Genomic DNA, 18,691 nt, shown 5'->3' on the forward strand with positions numbered 1-18,691 from the left:
GTAGCATGCTGATCACACCCTATCATAATCACAAACCACTGGCCCAATCCGAAGATTCCTTCCCACACAGTCATGCTCCCTGTAAAATCTGCCCCATGCATCATCCTACCACCACATTTTCAAATCCAGTGAATACTACAATATTACTGGCAGAGCAACTTCCAAATTCAGGCACATTGTTTATCAATTAACTAATAGTGACTGCACAACATTTTGTATACGTATGATTACTGTGGTGTCACCGCCAGACACCACACTTGCTAGGTGGTAGCTTTTAAATCGGCCGCGGTCCGGTAGTATATGTCGGACCCGCGTGTCGCCACTGTCAGTGATCGCAGACCGAGCGCCACCACACGGCAGGTCTAGAGAGACGTCCTGGCACTCGCCCCAGTTGTACAGCCGACTTTGCTAGCGACGCCACACTGACAAATATGCTCTCATTTGCCGAGACGATAGTTAGCATAGCATTCAGCTAAGTCAATTGCAACGACTTAGCAAGGCGCCATCAAGTTATATTGAGATGATCATACTGTATCAACAAGACCAATGTTCACCAATTGTGGATTAAAGTTAAGTATTCCAGCAGCTACATACTTTTCTTTATAGCATTCATTACGTATCCTGTTTCAGACCTTACGCCAGTCTGCGTGAGTTTAAGCGCGTGCCTTTCGGCTTCCTCTCATTGTGTCTAGGCTGTCTTGCCTAGACACAACAATTACCACCAAACCAGGTGAACACAAAAGGCTTAGGGGAACTGTCGACCTTGGGGCACCAATTATCCAGTTGCTGAACATGCTCTACAACATGAATCAATGGACCCGAGTTTATTCTGCACCACACAGGCTGCCGGAATTATCCAGCCCAATACTAGTATCCCCTGAACTTCTGAAATGGGAACATGACCTCCGATACATCTTTGCATCTTGACAGTGTCCTGGACTTAACTGCCATCTCTCTTCTTTCCATATAGTCTTCTAAACTGGTGAACCAAAACATTATGACTCCTGCCAACTGTGTTGGGAGCTTGCAATGTGGATAAGAAAGTATACAAGGTCTGTTCAAAAAATTCCGGAATTCTGTCCACAAAATTTTCTATGCTTACCTTTTACCTATTGTGAATGGGCTCCTTTGAAATACTCTCCTTCACAATTGATACACTGCTACAAATGCCATTTCCACTTCCAGGAGCAGTTTTGGTACGTCTCTTGCTGGATTGCACGAAGTGCCATCTGCAAATTTTCTTTTATCTCGTCTATCGTTGCAAATATTCATCCTTTAATGGCGTTTTCAACTTTGGAAATAAAAAAGTCTGCAGGGGCTTGTTCCGGAGAGTACAGAGGGTGAGACAGCACAGTGGTATCATTTGTCGTGCAACAGTTACACGCCAACAGGGATGAGTGTGCGGGTGCGTTATTGTGATGCAAGAGCTATGAATTGGCTTGCAACATTTCTGGCCATTCGCTTCTCACATTTTCCTGTAGGCATCACAATACATCTCTATAGTACTATTGATCAAATGTTTGTCCCTTTGGCACAAGTTCATGATGAACTTATCCTTCAAAGTCAAAGAAAACTATCAGCATGGCTTTGACATTTGACCTGACCTGATGAGCTTCTTTTGGTCTTGGGGAATCTTTCTCTATCCCATGTGAAGATCGAACTTTGGTCCCCAACATCATAACCGTACACCCTCGTCTCATTACCAGTTATTATTCTCTCAAGAAACGTCTCGTTCTCATTTGTGCGATCCAAAACCTCTTCACAGATTGTGAGGTGAATGTCTTTCTAGTCTCGACTCATGAGCCGTGGAACAAACTTGGCTGCAACTAGATGCATTCCAAGATGCTGCATCAGGATTTCATGACATGATCCAACTTGTAATGAATCATCCTCTTCTAACATTACCTTTTCTTTATAGAGATAACCAATACCATGTATAACCTTGAATCTCTCATAGGTTAAAATTATCTCAACTGTTTCATTAAAAGAATTCATATGATTTTGTATACGATGTATTATATTTCAGGTTAAAATGTATAAAAAAATAAATTAATGTGTTACATTATTGAATGTTATGTTAGTGAAGGTGTACACCAGCTGTCTGACACATCTACATATAGCATCTCCCACCAGGGTCAGACTGACCTGCAGTCCCCTCCTGAAAACCCTAGGTCCCTCACAAGGACTTACACCTCAATCTGTAGAACTTCTTATCCCACCCAAACTGTGCACCCTCACCTTTTACCCTCTTCCTGAGATCCAAAAACCCAATCATCCTGGTCATCCTATAGTAGTTGGCTTCAAAGCACCCACCGAACATATATCTGCCTTAGTTGATCAACACCTGCAACCCATAGTACAAAGACTTCCCTCCTACATTAAAGATACCAACCATTCCCTAAATTGTTTGAAATATGTGCCCATTCCACTCCCACCACACACCCTGCTTTTCACCATCAATGCCATCTCCCTCTATATCAACATCCCCCACGTACATGGTCTGTTACTGCTGAACATTTCCTCAGTTACCACCCAACTGAGTCCAGGCCTATGACAATCTTCTTGCTCACCTTAATTAACTTTATACTTACCAGCAATTACTTCACCTTTGAGGGGCAGACCTACAAACAGATCAGGGGTATGGCCATGGGAACCAGGATGGCTTCTTCCTATGCCAACTTTTTCATGAGTCACTTGGAGAGGGCTTTCCTGGTTTGGTTTACATACATTGATGACATCTTTGCTATATGGACTTAAGATGATACTGACCTGTTAAAATTCCTGCAACCTCTAAATACCTTCTCCCAATTAAATTTCACATGGTCCTATTCTGAATCCCATACCACTTTCCTAGATGTTATCTCATCCTCACCGAAGGCCACCTACACACTTCTGTCCAAATGAAACCCACAAACAAACAACAGTACTAATGTAACATTTTGACAGTTTCCATCCTTTCCATGTCAAACATTCCCTCCCATACAGCCTCGGCGTTAGAGGCAAACACATTTGTTTGGGTGCAGACTCTTTACAGCAATACACCACCACTCCCACTTCAGCCTTCACTGGACATAATTATCCAAACAGCCTGGTTCAAAAGCAGATTTCCCGAGTCATCACATCCAATCCTGGTACTGCTGATTCCTCCAAAAAAACAAATTTGGAGCTCACTACTTGTCACCCAGTATTATCCTGGTCTTGAATGTATCAATCAGTTACTTCGACAAGGCCATAACTTCCTAAAATCATGCCCTGAAATGAGATCCATTCCGTCTGAGATTTTGCACAGCACATCTAGAGTAGCTTTTCGTTGCCCTCCCAATCTCCGCAATATCCTTGTCAGACCCTATGCTGCTTCTGTACCCACCTCCCTACCCTTATGTTCCTACCACAGTGGCCATCCCCTGTGCAAGACTTTCCATATGCACTCTCCTACCACCACCTATTCCAGTCCCATAACTGGCAAAACATATACTATCAAAGGGAGAGCCATCTGTGAATCAACACATTGTATACCAGCTGTTATGTAAACAGTGTTCAGCCTTTTACTTCGGCATGACTATCACCTAGTAACCAGTCAGGATGAATTGGCATAGGCAGAGTGTGTGCACAGGCAACACACAATATCCTGTTGCAGAGCATGCAGTACAACATGACAGTCATGACCTCTGTGCCTGTTTTACCACACACGCAATATGGATTCTTCTCCCAGACACCAGTTTCTCAAGACATCGTGGGTGGGTACTAGCACTACAACATGCCCTTGATTCTCACCATCCACCTGGCCTTAATTTGCATTTATTCCTTCCGTCTCAGCATTTATTCACAGTAACTACTTTTTTTCACCCCATTGTACTTTTCTACGTCTTTCATTTTCTGCCTTGTTTATTTCTTGTCCTCCCCCCTCCCACCTCTGTTACATACTATGCATTTAGCTTCTCACTCTTATTAACTTGTGCACAATGTTTTAGCAGAAATCTCTGTCTTATATTACCCTGTCTTCCACCTTCAAGCTTTCAAATCTCGTCTGGTGCAGTCCCCAACATCAGTCTTTTCTCATTCCATCCAGAAAGTCTCCCCTGACATGGGGTTCTGGATGACTTTTCTACATTGTACCCCTTTCTTCCATCCCCTTCAACTCTTTCATCAGAAGGAGGAGACACTGGCTCTGAAAGCTTGAAAAAGTTAATCGTTTTTTGTGTGTGTGTGTGTGTGTGTGTGTGTGTGTGTGTGTGTTCCCTTACCATCACTTGGTGAGTAGATTTTTTTTATCGGTCCATGCACATTATATGATCATATGAAGTGATTTTTTTGCATTCGTGTGCACTTTTAGGGTCGCCACATTGCCTTTATCACTACTCTGAGAATGATGTGGTCCAATCCACATTCAGCACGTCTTAGAATATTGATATTTTGCATCCACTTGTTTATTCTTGTCTGTACCAATACATGGCCAACATGGTCAATGTGGGTCACTGTTTTGCATCCAGAGATTCCTCAGTTCCTATACGTAAGTCAGTACGATTTATCAATTTCACTTTTGAAGTGGCTAAATTAGTCCACATAATGCCATTTTTGTTGCTCACGTGAAGTTGCAGTGTTTTCCAATGGTTTCTTTGAAGGTTGCTTCTTTCCCAACTTTTGTATTAAGATCCCCCACAATGATTTTGTGTCTTCAAATGGTATGTTCTACTGGTACACTGTCCAAGAATGTCCCTAGTTCCTCGCAAAATACATCTTTTTTTATCTCTCTTTTCATTGAGAACATGACAATTTATAAATACCAACATAAGGTCATTCACATATCTATAATATAAATATAGTAACAAAAGTTTTTGCACACAATATTAATGTTATAATAGATCCCTTTCGTGAGAAAGCAACTGAAGAGACTGTTAACAATGTTTTTCAAAGTATTGTTAAGTGGTTCTCTGAAAATACTCTCTCCCTAAGTTATGAGGAAATGTATTGTATTCTATTCAGGGCATATTATATTCAGCTCTGTAGAAAAAAAAGCATCATACCAACAGTTGATGTAGCACATGAAGTGGAGTCAGTAAACAGAGTAGAATTCTCCAAAATTTTGGGTGTACATATTAATGAAAATATGAAATGGAACAAACATAATATTGAGATCTTCAAACAATAAAGTTCCACTACTTCTGCTCTTTGTGTAAATGCTAGTCTTGGAAACAAACAGATAAATATCATGAATGTTATGGAATAATTTTCTGGGGTAGTTTACCAAAGTATTAACTGTGTAAATGCAAGCAGTAAGAATAATACATGTAGGCAGCTCTTCAAGGTGTTAGGTATTCTAACTGCACCATCACAATATGTATATTACCAAATGGAGGGGGCAGTAGTATTACTCTGCAGTCTGTTGCAAATGCCAGTTCCTTAAACTTCCCAATACTATTTCCCAATTTCCTGAAAAGAACATCTTCCCTCCAGAGATACCCATTTGAGTACTCGAAATTTAAATTGGTAGTGGCAAATAAGTGAATGTTGGTGTGAAATGTTACACTATTGCGTGACTTCTATCAAGCCTGTTGCTTCCAACCACCATCTTGTAGAGTATCTTGTAAGACTGCATGTCTTACGCATTTTTGGCGACATTACAGATGTTTAAGTAAAAATGTTCAGCCTGAACACAAAATAATAATTGTGCAATGAAAAGTCCATGTTGGAATATGAACAATTATGAAAAAAAAAGTCCAGGGAGTCCAGCCAGAAGGCCGGAGATACCAGATGTGTGCATGAAGTGGACCTGCTTGTGTAAATGTGTGTGTGTTTTCAAATTTATTTATTTTTTTTTTTTTTCATTTTTTTTTTTTTTTAGGAAGGCTTTGGCCGAAGGCTAGTGTCCTTACACTGTACCTGTCTGAAACTCAATGTGTCATCTTCATGCTGAGTAGCAATCTATTCCTTTCATAATTGTTGAAAATAATAATTGTGGCAGATGGAACAATGAACAGTGAATACATGAAGTATCCATGATCTCTACAATTGGCATAAAAGAATAAACACAACAATATATTGCAAAATATATGAAGACATTCATGTAAAATAAGACTAGATTTTGGGAAAATAAAATTTATACCTTTGAACCACAGTGTCATCACTGCTTATTTCTAAGAAGGAAATTACAAAAGAAGGGAAATACTTAGACATACGAGTTGTTAAATGTAGCAAATGTTTGCAATTTCTTCAAATTAAACCCGTAGAAGTTTTAATGATTCAATGAAGATTTCATGTAGACATTTCAGAAATTATCGAATACATGGTGTTCAGCGAAGGAGTCCTTGATTTCAAAAGTAAATACATCAAAAAGTAAAACTTATAGAGTGCAACAAACGGTATGTTTATTGCGGAAACTATATGAATTTTATACAGAAGTTAGATAGAAGTTTCATAATAGATCGAAAAGCTGCTAACAGATGGCCCTGTAACTGCAGTACATAGTACTTATAAATAGTGCATTGCAACTCAGAGGGATCAGTTCCACAACTGACATATGAAAGGAGGTGGCCATATCAAAGGAAAAGACTGTCATGTATTCCACTGAATTTGTGTTTATGATGCTGGAACACCACAGATTACAACACATTCCTATGGCAACAAGGCACAGTTTTCAAACACAATTTTATATTTCAAAAGGACCCAATGTGAAAGCCATTGTGAAGCTCTTGCCAAATTCCAATGGACAGGCAGTGTGGCTGATTTGCAAGGGAATGTTGTTACCAGGTAAACTGTAGTTCCATTGCATTCTCCCAAAGTTACTGTTTATGCTGCATTATGCAGCAGACACATTATTGACTCTTTTTTAAGGCAAGATGCAATCACTAGTGAACATTACATTGCTTTTGGAGCAATTTGTTGCCACACAGCTAGCACTGGAGGAGAGACCAGGTGCCCAGTGGTTCATGCAAAATGGCACCAGATTAAACTGCATCAAACAGATGTTGCACTTTATTGATGAATATTTCAAGAACAGAGTCACTGTATATTGGATTATAGCAAATTTACTGGTTCACGAATGGATTGGCCTCCATATTCGCCCAATCTGACACCATGGAGCTACTTGTTGTGGGGCACATTGAAAGACATTGTCTACCAAAACAACCCATTCAAGCTGGACAAACTTGAATTGGTGATCTGTGTGGCATCTGAATCCATTTCCACTGAGACACAGCAGGATGCGATGGCAAATTTCATTGTTTATTTGTGCCACCTATGTACTGTGAGTGGTGGACATTTCTAAATAAATTGTGATGCAACTGCAAAAACTGCTTGTAGAGGGCAAGTTTAATTATGCACAGTAATGATGTACAGGCTGCACAGTGCACAGCACCATCTGTTAGCAGCTTTTCCAACTATTTCAAAACTTCTGTATAAAATTCATTGGCTTTCACAAAAAACATATCTTTTATTGCAATCATCTGTCAATGCTAGTTTTCAAGATATTTAATTCTGAAATAAGGCACTCGTTCGTTTGACACCCTATATGATAATTAAAATGCAAACCTTAAGCTCAGCACTGCACAAAAGAAAAATTTATAAACTCGTCAAAGCAATCTTGATGTCTACATGTTACAAATTTCAATAACCATTACAATCTCAAGATATCTTGATTGTTACCTGCGAGCCCACTGTCCAGCTCTAACAACCCCACTGCCGTGTATTAGCAGAAGTAGTTTATCTGGATTTTGCAAGGCATCTTCTGTTGCAAATATGAAGGACTTTGGTCCACTGCCACTCTGTGGCACATTAAGTCTATGGAGATTTAAGTCATTTTCCAGCAGCCCATAAACATAATCTGTTATCACCTGTAAAACATAACTGATTACAATACATTTATTCTATCAGCAAATGAAATTTTTACTGTAGCTCTGCAAATAATAAATGTAAAATACCCCAAGTTTTCGATTACTGTTGTACAAAAATAGTTTGAACAATGTGAAAATGCATAACTAAAGAAATACTAAACTTTACTGTCAAGGTAGAGGTCATGAACAGCTCCCAAGAAATACAAGTGTCATTTGTGAGGTTAATTACATCCATGGTGAACAATAATGGTACTATCAAAATTTTCTGAGGTACACATGATGATCTTTTCCTTTCTGATGATGGCTCCCCATAAGGAACAAATGCGTAAGTTACAGTTACTAGGAATCTTCAAAGCAACTACACTTATGTGCTGAAATTCTGTAAATGTGTGCTTTGTGTACTCGTCAATGATATTATACAACATCAAAAGTCTGTGTATGCTCTAAACACATTATAAAGTTGGGCTCTGCCATCTGCAGCATCCTGTATCTTGTGCAACAAAAATAGCAATTTGGTTTTCACCCAATCCTTGCTGACAAATATGTGATAAATTTCAAAACAGTTGTACGACCTATGAGAGGGTGGAGCGGGGGGAAGAGGAGAGGCATACTCACAAAAACGAATATAAAATATATTTCATAGTTCCCCAAGCAACTGGCATTGTACCTCAAGCTTTCTTAAAAAAAACACACACACACACACACACACACACACACACACACACACACACACACACAGATAGTTACGATAACATGCTACACACATTGTTTTGGCGACCAGTTTAAAATTGCTAGAAGAGGGGCCAGTTGTTTTATGAGTTGCACCATACAGTTAAACTTAGCCAACATGACAACAATAAGTCAAAGAGGGGAAGAAATATATAATCTGCAAAGAAAAACAAGCAAAAAAAAATTGTAATTTAAAAATCTGAAAAATAAACATTCATTCATACAAATTAAAAGAAATGGTTCAAATGGATATAAGCACTATGCGACTTACCATCTGAGGTCATCAGTCCCCTAGACTTAGAACTACTTAAACCTAACTAACCTAAGGACATCACACACATCCATGTCTGAGGCAGAATTCGAACCTGCGACCGTAGCAGATGTGTGGCTCCGGACTGAAGCGCCTAGAACCACTTGACCACCATGACCGAGGTGCTGCACACAAGGAAACTTTGCATTCTGCGCACCAGTATGAAGTCTCTTTGCGAACGCCTTTTCTCGCACACACCACGCATCTCCTTGTTGGTCTTTTCTTCATTGTGCGTGGCAGAAGGTCTGGAAAATGCCTGGCTGTAAAGCGTGTTGCTTTAGGTGTTCGAGGTGGGCGTCCTACTGATGTCCCTTGATGTGGTGAAGATATGGTCAACTGTTCACCAAGACTAATCAGGAAGATCATTCTACTTTGTTCGCCACCATGCTTCTTGTACAGAATGTAGGCATTGTAGCATGCAATGTCCAACAAGTGGTGGAAAAGCTTCTGATATTATTTTTTCAGCCTGCTTCCGGCCATCTGGTAACTTTGTAACTGAGAATCGCACCTCTCCACGCCCTCCATATTCTTGTTGTAGTCAACGACAACTTGTGGCTTTTGAACGATTCCCTTCTTCGAGTTTACATTTACAAACGTATTGTCATGGAAGGCGCTAGCCATAACAACGTCTCTTTTGTCTTTCAATTTCATTACCATCTGCTTGCCTTTGTACCCTGTTATGTACTCCACTTTCTTCAGTTTTTTCTGTTTTACAAAGTCAGGAAACCCCTTCCTGTCTTGCTGCATTGTGCCGACAACATCGGTGTTATTGCTGGTTAGTTTGTCCACCAAATTTGTACTGGTGTACCAGTTCTCAAGATAAATACAGTGGCCTTTCCTGAGTAGATCGTGTGCAAGCTCCAAAACAATTCGAGAGGTTATTTTATCGTCTGGATTGTGGCTACCATAATTAGTGTCCTTTCCAGTGTAAACAATAAAGTCCCATACATACTCAGAACTGCTTTCACAGAGTTCGTACAATCTGATGCCAAATCTGTTATGCTTTGATGGAATATATTGCTTCCATCCAAGCCGTCCTTCCCAGAGCAACAACGATTCGTAAACGGTGATGTTCCTTTCTGGCATGTACACTGATCTGAATTTACGCCGCAGATGCTCCATAATGGGGTGAATTTTGAATAGTCTTCTGCTGATAGTGCCTAGTGGATCATATGAGGTATTGTCAGCAAAGTGGAGGTTTTTTTTTTTTTTTATTTTTTTATTTTTGTGGGCGCACGACAGAAAGGTCTTCAGCGCGCGTTCAGTATCATAGTGAGACGGGTGTCAAGAAAAAAACCTCAGAACATTGACATAAAACGGAACATAAAACACGGGGAACAATCATTGAAAAAATGTGCTCACCCACATCGAAGCGTGGGATGAAGCAGGGCGTCAGCAGTAAAACATGGACAACACAGGAAGAAAATGGTAGAGGGAGCTAAAACAATGTAGCAGATGGAAGTGGCTGGCTGACCGCAAGGAAAAAAGGGAGGAGTCAGCCACTCTGCAACACACTAGAACCTCCAGCCTAAAAGTTTAGGCCAGAGTCCAGACACATCACAAAACTTAAAAACCCTAACACAGGCCTCATCGTTAGCTAAAACACAAGGCAGATCCCCATCAACTTGTGCTTCTGCCCGTGCATCACGGTATAAAATGCAGTCTGTTAAAATGTGCCGGACAGAGATGTGCACACCACAAGCATCACAAAACGGAGGATCCTCCTGCCGTAATAAAAAGCTATGTGTGAGAGGACAGTGCCCAATCCGAAGACGTGTGAGGGCCACCTCTTCCCGACTGAGCAACCGGCAGGAGGAACGCGACGGCCGAGTGGTTGACTTTACCGACCGCAGTTTATTGGCTGTCACCGCCAGCCATTCGTCCTCCCACAACTCCATGCACTTCCTGTGGAGTGCAGCGATGACTGACTGTAAGGGGATAGGACACTGGACCACATCCTGCTCTCTGCAGGCCTCCTTGGCAGCCCGATCAGCCTGTTCATTGCCCCATATGCCGACATGACCAGGCACCCAGCAGAAGGATACCTCTTTACCCCGCTGTTGGATCAAGTACAGTTGGTCATGTATCAGCTGGACCATCTCCTCAGTCGGGTATAGGTTCTGCAGTGATTGTAAGGCACTAAGAGAATCGGAGCAGAGAAGAAATCGATCGCCCTGAACACGATGCATCTGCTCCAGTGCCTTCAGGATCGCGTGGAGCTCCGCTGCGAAAACGGTATATTCAGCAGGGAGGCGAATCCGGGTAACATGATCAGGGAACACCACAGAACAGCCAAGGAAATTCTCCTGTTTGGAGCCATCAGTGTAAACGACAGTGAAACCGCGATGCACTTCTAAAATGTTAAAAAACAGTGACTGGAATGTAAAATCTGGCGCGCCATCCTTCTTAAAACGAGTCAAATCTAAAATAAGTTTGGGACGCCGGAGGAGCCAAGGTGGAGATCTGCTCCAACCGCGACGTAAAACACGAAGACCAGCCACAGACATTGCAGCAAGGCAATCCTGTGCGCGAATCCCATAGGGCTGCGTCGCACGTTGCCGGTTATGAAATAACCGTGCCAGAGGAGGCTGAGCAACGGTATGGTATGCAGGTGTGTAGGGTGTGGACAAAGTTTTATATACGCCTGGCGTACCGTAAGTAGCCGTCGCCGCATATGAAGTGACGGTTCACCTGCCTCTGCACAGAGGCTTGGTATGGGGCTAGTTCGGAATGCCCCAGTGGCCAACCGAAGCCCTTCATGGTGGACAACGTCCAAAATCTTTAAGTACGGAGGCCTCGCAGACCCATACACCGTGCACTCATAATCGAGCCGAGATCGCACAAACACCCTGTAAAACTGGAGCAGACAAGTCCTGTCAGCTCCCCATGTACTGTGGCTAAGACATTTTAAAATACTTAAAGCCTGAAGCGACCGCCGTTTCAGGTCTTTAAGATGAGGTAACCACGTGAGCCTCGAGTCAAAAATGAGCCCCAGAAATCTCACCGTGTCTTTAAAAGTAAGAATAGTGTCCCTCATGCGCAACTCAGGAAAGGTTAAAATCGAACGAGAACGGTTAAAAAGAACACATACAGACTTCTCGGTGGAAAACTTAAATCCACTCTTCTGCGCCCAGTCATCCAAACGCCTAATCGTAAGTTTCAACTGACGAGTTGTCGTTGCAAGGCTTGAAGAAGAGCAGAACAAAGAGAAATCATCCACAAACAAAGAACACTGGACAGGACTTTTCACTATGGACGTAATGCTATTAATAGCGATGGCAAACAGAGTCACACTTAAAACGCTATCCTGAGGGACACCATTCTCCTGCTCAAAGCGATCAGACAGGACGTCACCAATTTGGTATCTAAAATATCGTGGCGAGAGGAAAGACTGAATAAAAAGAGGAAGACAACCAAGAAAACCCCATTTGTGAAGCTGCGCCAGGATGAGATGCCTCCAAGTGGTATCGTAGGCCTTGTCGATGTCGAAAAATACACCTGGAAGGTGATGACGGCGGAGGAAAGCTTGTTGTATAGCCGCCTCCAGGAGGGCAAGGTTATCGAAGGTGGAACGAAACCTCCTGAACCCACATTGAAAGCGACTAAGGAGTTGCCGGGATTCTAACATCCAGACAAGGCGGCGGTTGACCATCTGCTCCAAGGTCTTCCCTATGCAGCTAGTGAGGGCAATACTACGGTAGCTACTGGGGCTCGTGCGGTCTTTCCCAGGTTTTAAAAAAGGGATTAAAACTGCCTCACGCCACGCGTCAGGAAAGTTACCCGACGCCCAAATGTCATTAAAAAGTGCGAGGAGGAGTTCTCTGTTGCGCATTGTGAGGTGCCATAGCATACTGTAATGGATCCTGTCGTGACCAGGGGATGTGTCATGAGCTCCAGACAATGCAGAATCCAGCTCCCACATAGAAAATGGGCAGTTGTAAGCTTCATGAGAGGTGGACTGGAAGTTCAGACTACATCTCTCAGCAACCGCTCTATGGCGCTGGAAACCTGGATTCTGACTGGTTGTTGCAGTAATGGTGGCAAAATACGCTGCCATAGTCTGGGCAATGTCTCGCGGCTCCGTGTGGAGAGTGCCGTTAGTCATTACAGCAGCTATGGGGCACCTCCGTCCTCTGCCAGAAATTCTCTGGATGGTCTCCCACACAATGGAACTTTTGGTGGAATGATTAATGGTGTTCAGGAACGTTTGCCATGACATCTTCTTGCTCTCACGAATAATGCGGCGACATCTTGCCCTCGCCACCCGAAAGGCCGCAAGATTCTCAGCAGTCGGCCGACACTTGAACCGACGCAGAGCCGCACGCCTGGTCCTGATTGCAGAGCGGCAGTTGGCACTCCACCACGGCACAGGTGGCCTTTTCCGGTGGCCTGTGGACTGTGGAATGGACGCTGCAGCGGCGTGGTGGACTGTGTTGGTAATATGATCCACCCACATCTCAACATTCGCACAGTGTTCGAATTGGGCCAACTGGCTATAAAGCGTCCAGTCAGCTCCACTGAGCACCCATCGTGGTGGTCTCCTTTCGGGGCCCACGCCATCTGGCAGGTGAATCCAGATTGGGAAATGATCACTGCTGTGCAAGTCAGCAACCACTTCCCAGTGAACACTGGCGGCAAGAGCTGGAGAGCAAAGCGAGAGATCAATGGCAGAGAATGACCCAGTCGCCGTGCAGAAATGAGTACTCTGTCCTCCACTGAGCAAGTAGGCACAGGATTACAGGAGAAGCCTCTCAATTGCTCTACCACTGGGGCAGGTAATTGCAGAGCCCCAAAGCGCATTGTGGGCATTAAAATCACCATAAATAATGAATGGCTGGGGGAGCTGTGTAAGGAGGTCGGTGAGCGCCGCTTCATCAAGAGCATCATGTGGGGGCAAGTAAAGTGAACATACAGTCAATGGATGACGCATGTGCACGGACACAGCGACGGCCTGTAGAGTCGTCGTAAGTGAGAGAGGCGAGGAGAGGTAGTCCGTCCTGATGAAAATACCTACGCCTCCTCTAGCTCTCTCTCCACGCAGGTCGTCCTTTTTGTGGAGTGTATAGCCTCGTATCTCAGGGGAGTATGATGGATGGAAATATGTCTCCTGGAGACAGAGACACAGTGGTCTACCCTGAGAAAGTAGACGAAGTTTCTCCACATGCGTCCTGAACCCTTGCAAGTTCCACTGGAGTATGGGAGCCATCTATGTTGGGGGTAGCACCTTCATCCTGTCTCTCCGACGGGGCGGGGAGACCGCAGCAGGTGGAGGGGCAGGCGTGGGACGAGATGAGTGCCCCACACATACATCGTATTCCATCAACTCTGGGGAAGAGTCAGATGAAGCCTCGCGTAAAACAACATCCGCATGGTCAGATGGTTTACCACGGGATTTGACCCGCTGTTGCTGCTGTACAGTAGCTTTCTGTGGTTTGGTGGACTTTTAGGGAGCTGATGTGGGAGTGGTAATTGGCGCACTGGGCTTGGGGACAACCTCAGCTGTTGGAGGCGTGAGGGGCTGGACCAAATTCGCCACTGTACCTTTGTCTGCTGTTCGAGTAGGGGCTACTGGCTCTGAAACACCGACTGCGGTGCAAGTGCACTGACAGCTGCAGGTGTTAGTGCCAACACTCACCACCTCAGTCTGCGTCGAGGCATCGACTTTTGGAGTAGGCTTCTGTACCAGGGATGCAAAAGATGTAGCAAATGTGGGAGGTTGCATCGACTTATAAATCTTCTTGGCCTCACCATAGGGGATACGCTTGGTCGTTTTTATTTCATGGACCTTGCGTTCCTCTAAAAATATGCGGCAGTCCCGACTCCAAACATGGTGGTTCCCAGAGCAATTAATACATTTAGCCGGAGACGAGCAACCAACTCCTTCATGAGCAGCCTGAACACAGTTTCCACAAGTCGCTTCGCCTTTACAGCTGAGGGTGGTATGCCCAAAACGCTGGCATTTGAAACAGCACATCGGGGCCGGGAAATAAGGCCTCACACTAAGGCAAAGGAAGCCAGCTTTAACATGTTCAGGAAGTTTTGTGCTACCGAAGGTTAGAATAAAGGAGTCGGATTTGACAAGAGTGCCATCAACCCTCTTCATGAAGTGTTGGACATCAACGATACCTTCTGGAGCCCACTCACGTTGCAGTTCTTCCTTGGGAATATCAACTAGATCCCGGCATGTCACAACACCTTTGCTGTAGTTCAAGGTGCTGTGCAGATCAGTGTCTATGGCATACTCTCCAAGGCATTTAGCAGATTGGAGGTTAGTTGCTTGCTGGGAAGTGGAAGTTTCCATTAGCAAGGTCCCATTAAGTAAGCGCTTCACCGATTTTAAGGAGCCACAGATTCCCTCCAATCCTTTTGTACATAGAACGGCGAAACCTTCTCAAAACTACCCTCCTTCCGTTTCACAATGAGAAACACATTCGGATTACCAGAATGCATTCTGTTACCTAAGACTGGACTTGTTAAAGAAGCGCCGGAGTCAGGGGGACTGACTGCACGGGCCCTCTTAAGAGACTGGGTGTTAGAACCTTCCAGCGGCCCACCCTTTCCGCTGGGAGGACGAAAAGAGGATTTCGAAGGATCCATCGCGGTCCCACGAGCAGCTAGGGAACTAGAAGACCACCTAGACAGAGCCCCGCGTGCCTAGGTAAGCCTTATACAACTGAGGTGCGGCAGGTTCTCCAGAGGTTGCCCGCTATCTACTGTTCCACCTCAACAGCCATGCATCTCATCAGCGCGCAGCACACCTTGAGATTGAGGGGTTTTTTATAGAGGTTTATTCCATCCTCGCGATCCGGGCGGTCAAGCCAAGATCCCCATTCCCTGAGACACACAACGTTCCACCGCCGCACCGCACGGCGGTCGCTGAAGTATGCTCAGAGGCTACGGTGACAGGGGACGGGCGGCACTTACCAGTCCCCAGCTCAGGAACCCCGGGGTCGCCAAGCCCGTACCCAGCAAATGAATGCTGAGCCCCTGGGGGCAAAGTGGAGGATTCACTCATCACTTTCCTGAAGAAAAGTGTGTCAACTGATTCCCTCTTTGAAAAGTACATTTTGTGGTCTGGTTTGTGAAGAATTCCTTAAAGTACAAGCATTCCAATAAGTGTTTTTACCTCGTCACGTGTAGCATTCTGCCAACTGTGAACCCTGGAGCGTGCTGCTAAATTGGGACGAGAAGCTATGAACTGTTCTGCATATAAGTTCGTCTGTTCAGCTGTAATTGTGCACAAAGCATCATCCACAAAACACATAAAACAACTCACCACATCGTTTTGTTTTAGAGGCACAACTGTACTACTATTACCACTGAACAAATATTGAATACGAACTGAACTAGCATGCACAAATTCACTAGGTACCGTCTGCTGCAGTAGTGTCTCGTCGTCAGATGTTTCTGAATCGAAGTCACTTTCACTAGCCTCAACATCTGTATCTTGAAAACTTTCAGAACTGTCACTGAAATTATCGTCAGTTTCTAAAAGCAGCTTCTCAATCTCAGAATCTGATAAACGACTTCTTTTCGCCATTGCAAAAGATCACTCATTAACACTGCGGTAAACACTTTTGCGGCTGCTTCACAGGACGCATTTTCTCGACACGCGCTCGGGTGGACAATGTTATAATTAGCCTAGAACACGCTGTGTTGCGTGACAAGAGCTGCCATCTAGTGGACGAAGCTCAACTAATACCATAGTGTCAACGGCAGGCCGATAACTTGTCATTCCCACTAGCTACTAGCCACAGAACGTAGTGGACAGATATATCCGTCGAACCCACTATGCAATAGCAGAGCATGGATGGATGTATCCGTCATGCCCACTTAAAAGGTTAATAGCATGTTCGTGTACAATATGCAATACATCAGTGATTCTGCATGGCATGGATTCATCAAGCCTCTGGTAGGTTTCCAGAGGTATGTCACACCATGTGCTTACACACATGGCCATGCAGTTCCTAAATTATGGGCACAGGGCAGGTGGGCTATAGCATTCACTACTGCCCCATTAGGTGCAGAACAGGTAGATTTGATGGAGAAGGCATTAATGTGAGTTCACTATCATTCTCCTGAGAACACTGCAGCACTGTTCTTGCCTTGTGGCATAGACAGTTAGCCTGTGGTAGGATGCCATCGCTGTCAGATAACATATTGAGGATGAAGGTCCGCACGCATGCCCCAACACATTTTTAAAGTGACCGTTCGCCTCAATAATGGCATATCTGGACACGGTACTGACCTGATGTACCAAGATACGCGATTCTCCCAACTGGGTGACACTTTTCCATTGATCCATAGTCCAGTCTCAATGATCCTGTACTCACTGCAATCATAAGTCACAATATTGTTGGATCAACATGAGAAGATGTACAGCTTGTCTGCAATGGAGGCACACATTCAACAACATGTGCTGAATGGTGTGTTCCTAAATGCTAGTGACTGCACTATGGAGATCCACCTGACCTGCTTTACAGACCTCTGACCTCCCAAGTTATGTGACGAGATGTGGACATCCAACATTTTGTCGCCTGATCAAGGTTTCACTGTAATTCAACTACTTTCCATATATGCTCACAACAGCAGTACACAGATGACCAGTTTCACTGTTTCCAAGATGCACTTCCCAAAGAATTGGCTTGTAACAAGGCGCCCTTTGTCAAAGCCATTTCTGTCAGTAGATTTTCCCATCATTAGACTGATTCCCGCTTCACTTCTGCTCTGCTTATATACTTGCCACACCATATACCCACAGCTCCACCAGGTCGCATTCACTCTCATGATGGTGAATGGTTGTAACATTTTGCCCAGCTGGGCATACTTATATTCCCGTGTTAGTCTTGGCTTTGTATTTATCTTGAATATGACAATGCATTCAGTTTGCTGTTCATAGAAATTCCTCTACATATCCCTGTATCTTCTTATTCATTATCAGTCCTACTCCTGCATTATTTCCATTTAATTTTATGTTGACAACTGTGCACTCATTTGACCAGAAATCATGTTCTCCTGCCATTTCACTTCACTTATATCTGCATATTTAACTTCAAATTACCCATTTCTCTTTTCGAATTCTCTACCTACCGCACTGAAGGATTTAACATTAGATACCCCACCCTAGAATGTGTGGTTTTTGTTACCTAACAATGTGCAGCAGTGTAGCAGCTGTAAGATAGTTTTCAGATTGAACAGAGGCACTCCACCTCACTTCCACGTCAATAAGGCGTATGCATAACTGTGCAACTGTCAAATGTATCAGTGATGTATGGAAATGAAATGACACTGTATTAACTGAAAATGGTTTATGTCTTTCTGTTTTAAATATATGTAAAAGTTTCTGGTATTAGATATAAACAAATAATTTATTTGTTAACATGTTGACTGCTATCAGTGGCAGCCCCAATCAATTGTTACTGGCGCCCATCCTCTAACTTGACGATAAGGTTCCTTTTGAAACTGGAATACTATATTAGTTCTTAAATGTGCGACCATTAGGAAAGAATGACAAGACTGTAGTGGGAACATACAAATATCGATTGGTTTCTTCTGGTGACATCATGATCCTTGGTTGTCCTCAGCCAGAGATTGAAACAGGAGACTATTTGACATTCAAAATGTTTTTCTCAAGATGATACTTTCAGTCATTCAGAGTATCAACATGGCAAAGCCATGTTTGCTAATGTTACAAGGCTACATCACTCAATCATTCACATTTTTCCAACTTCAGGTACAGAAAACATTGCTGCATTTCTTCAGGAACTGAAGGTTAGTCTACTCTCTCCACCAATACGTCACCAATGTGACTGCACCAACAGTA

General features: G+C 43.7%; 1 protein-coding gene across 1 annotated transcript in view; it reads right to left on the reverse strand.

The window, feature by feature from the left end:
• Nucleotides 1–18,691, reverse strand: part of LOC126412634 (FAM172 family protein homolog CG10038) — a 306,381-nt gene that overhangs the window by 234,586 nt on the left and 53,104 nt on the right. The window contains exon 3 of the mRNA XM_050082311.1: nucleotides 7,642–7,829. Coding sequence (XP_049938268.1) covers nucleotides 7,642–7,829 — 188 coding nt within the window. The remainder of the gene's footprint in view (nucleotides 1–7,641; nucleotides 7,830–18,691) is intronic.

The sequence above is a fragment of the Schistocerca serialis genome, chromosome 7 (genome assembly GCF_023864345.2).
Source record: "Schistocerca serialis cubense isolate TAMUIC-IGC-003099 chromosome 7, iqSchSeri2.2, whole genome shotgun sequence".
Lineage (NCBI taxonomy): Eukaryota > Metazoa > Arthropoda > Insecta > Orthoptera > Acrididae > Schistocerca > Schistocerca serialis.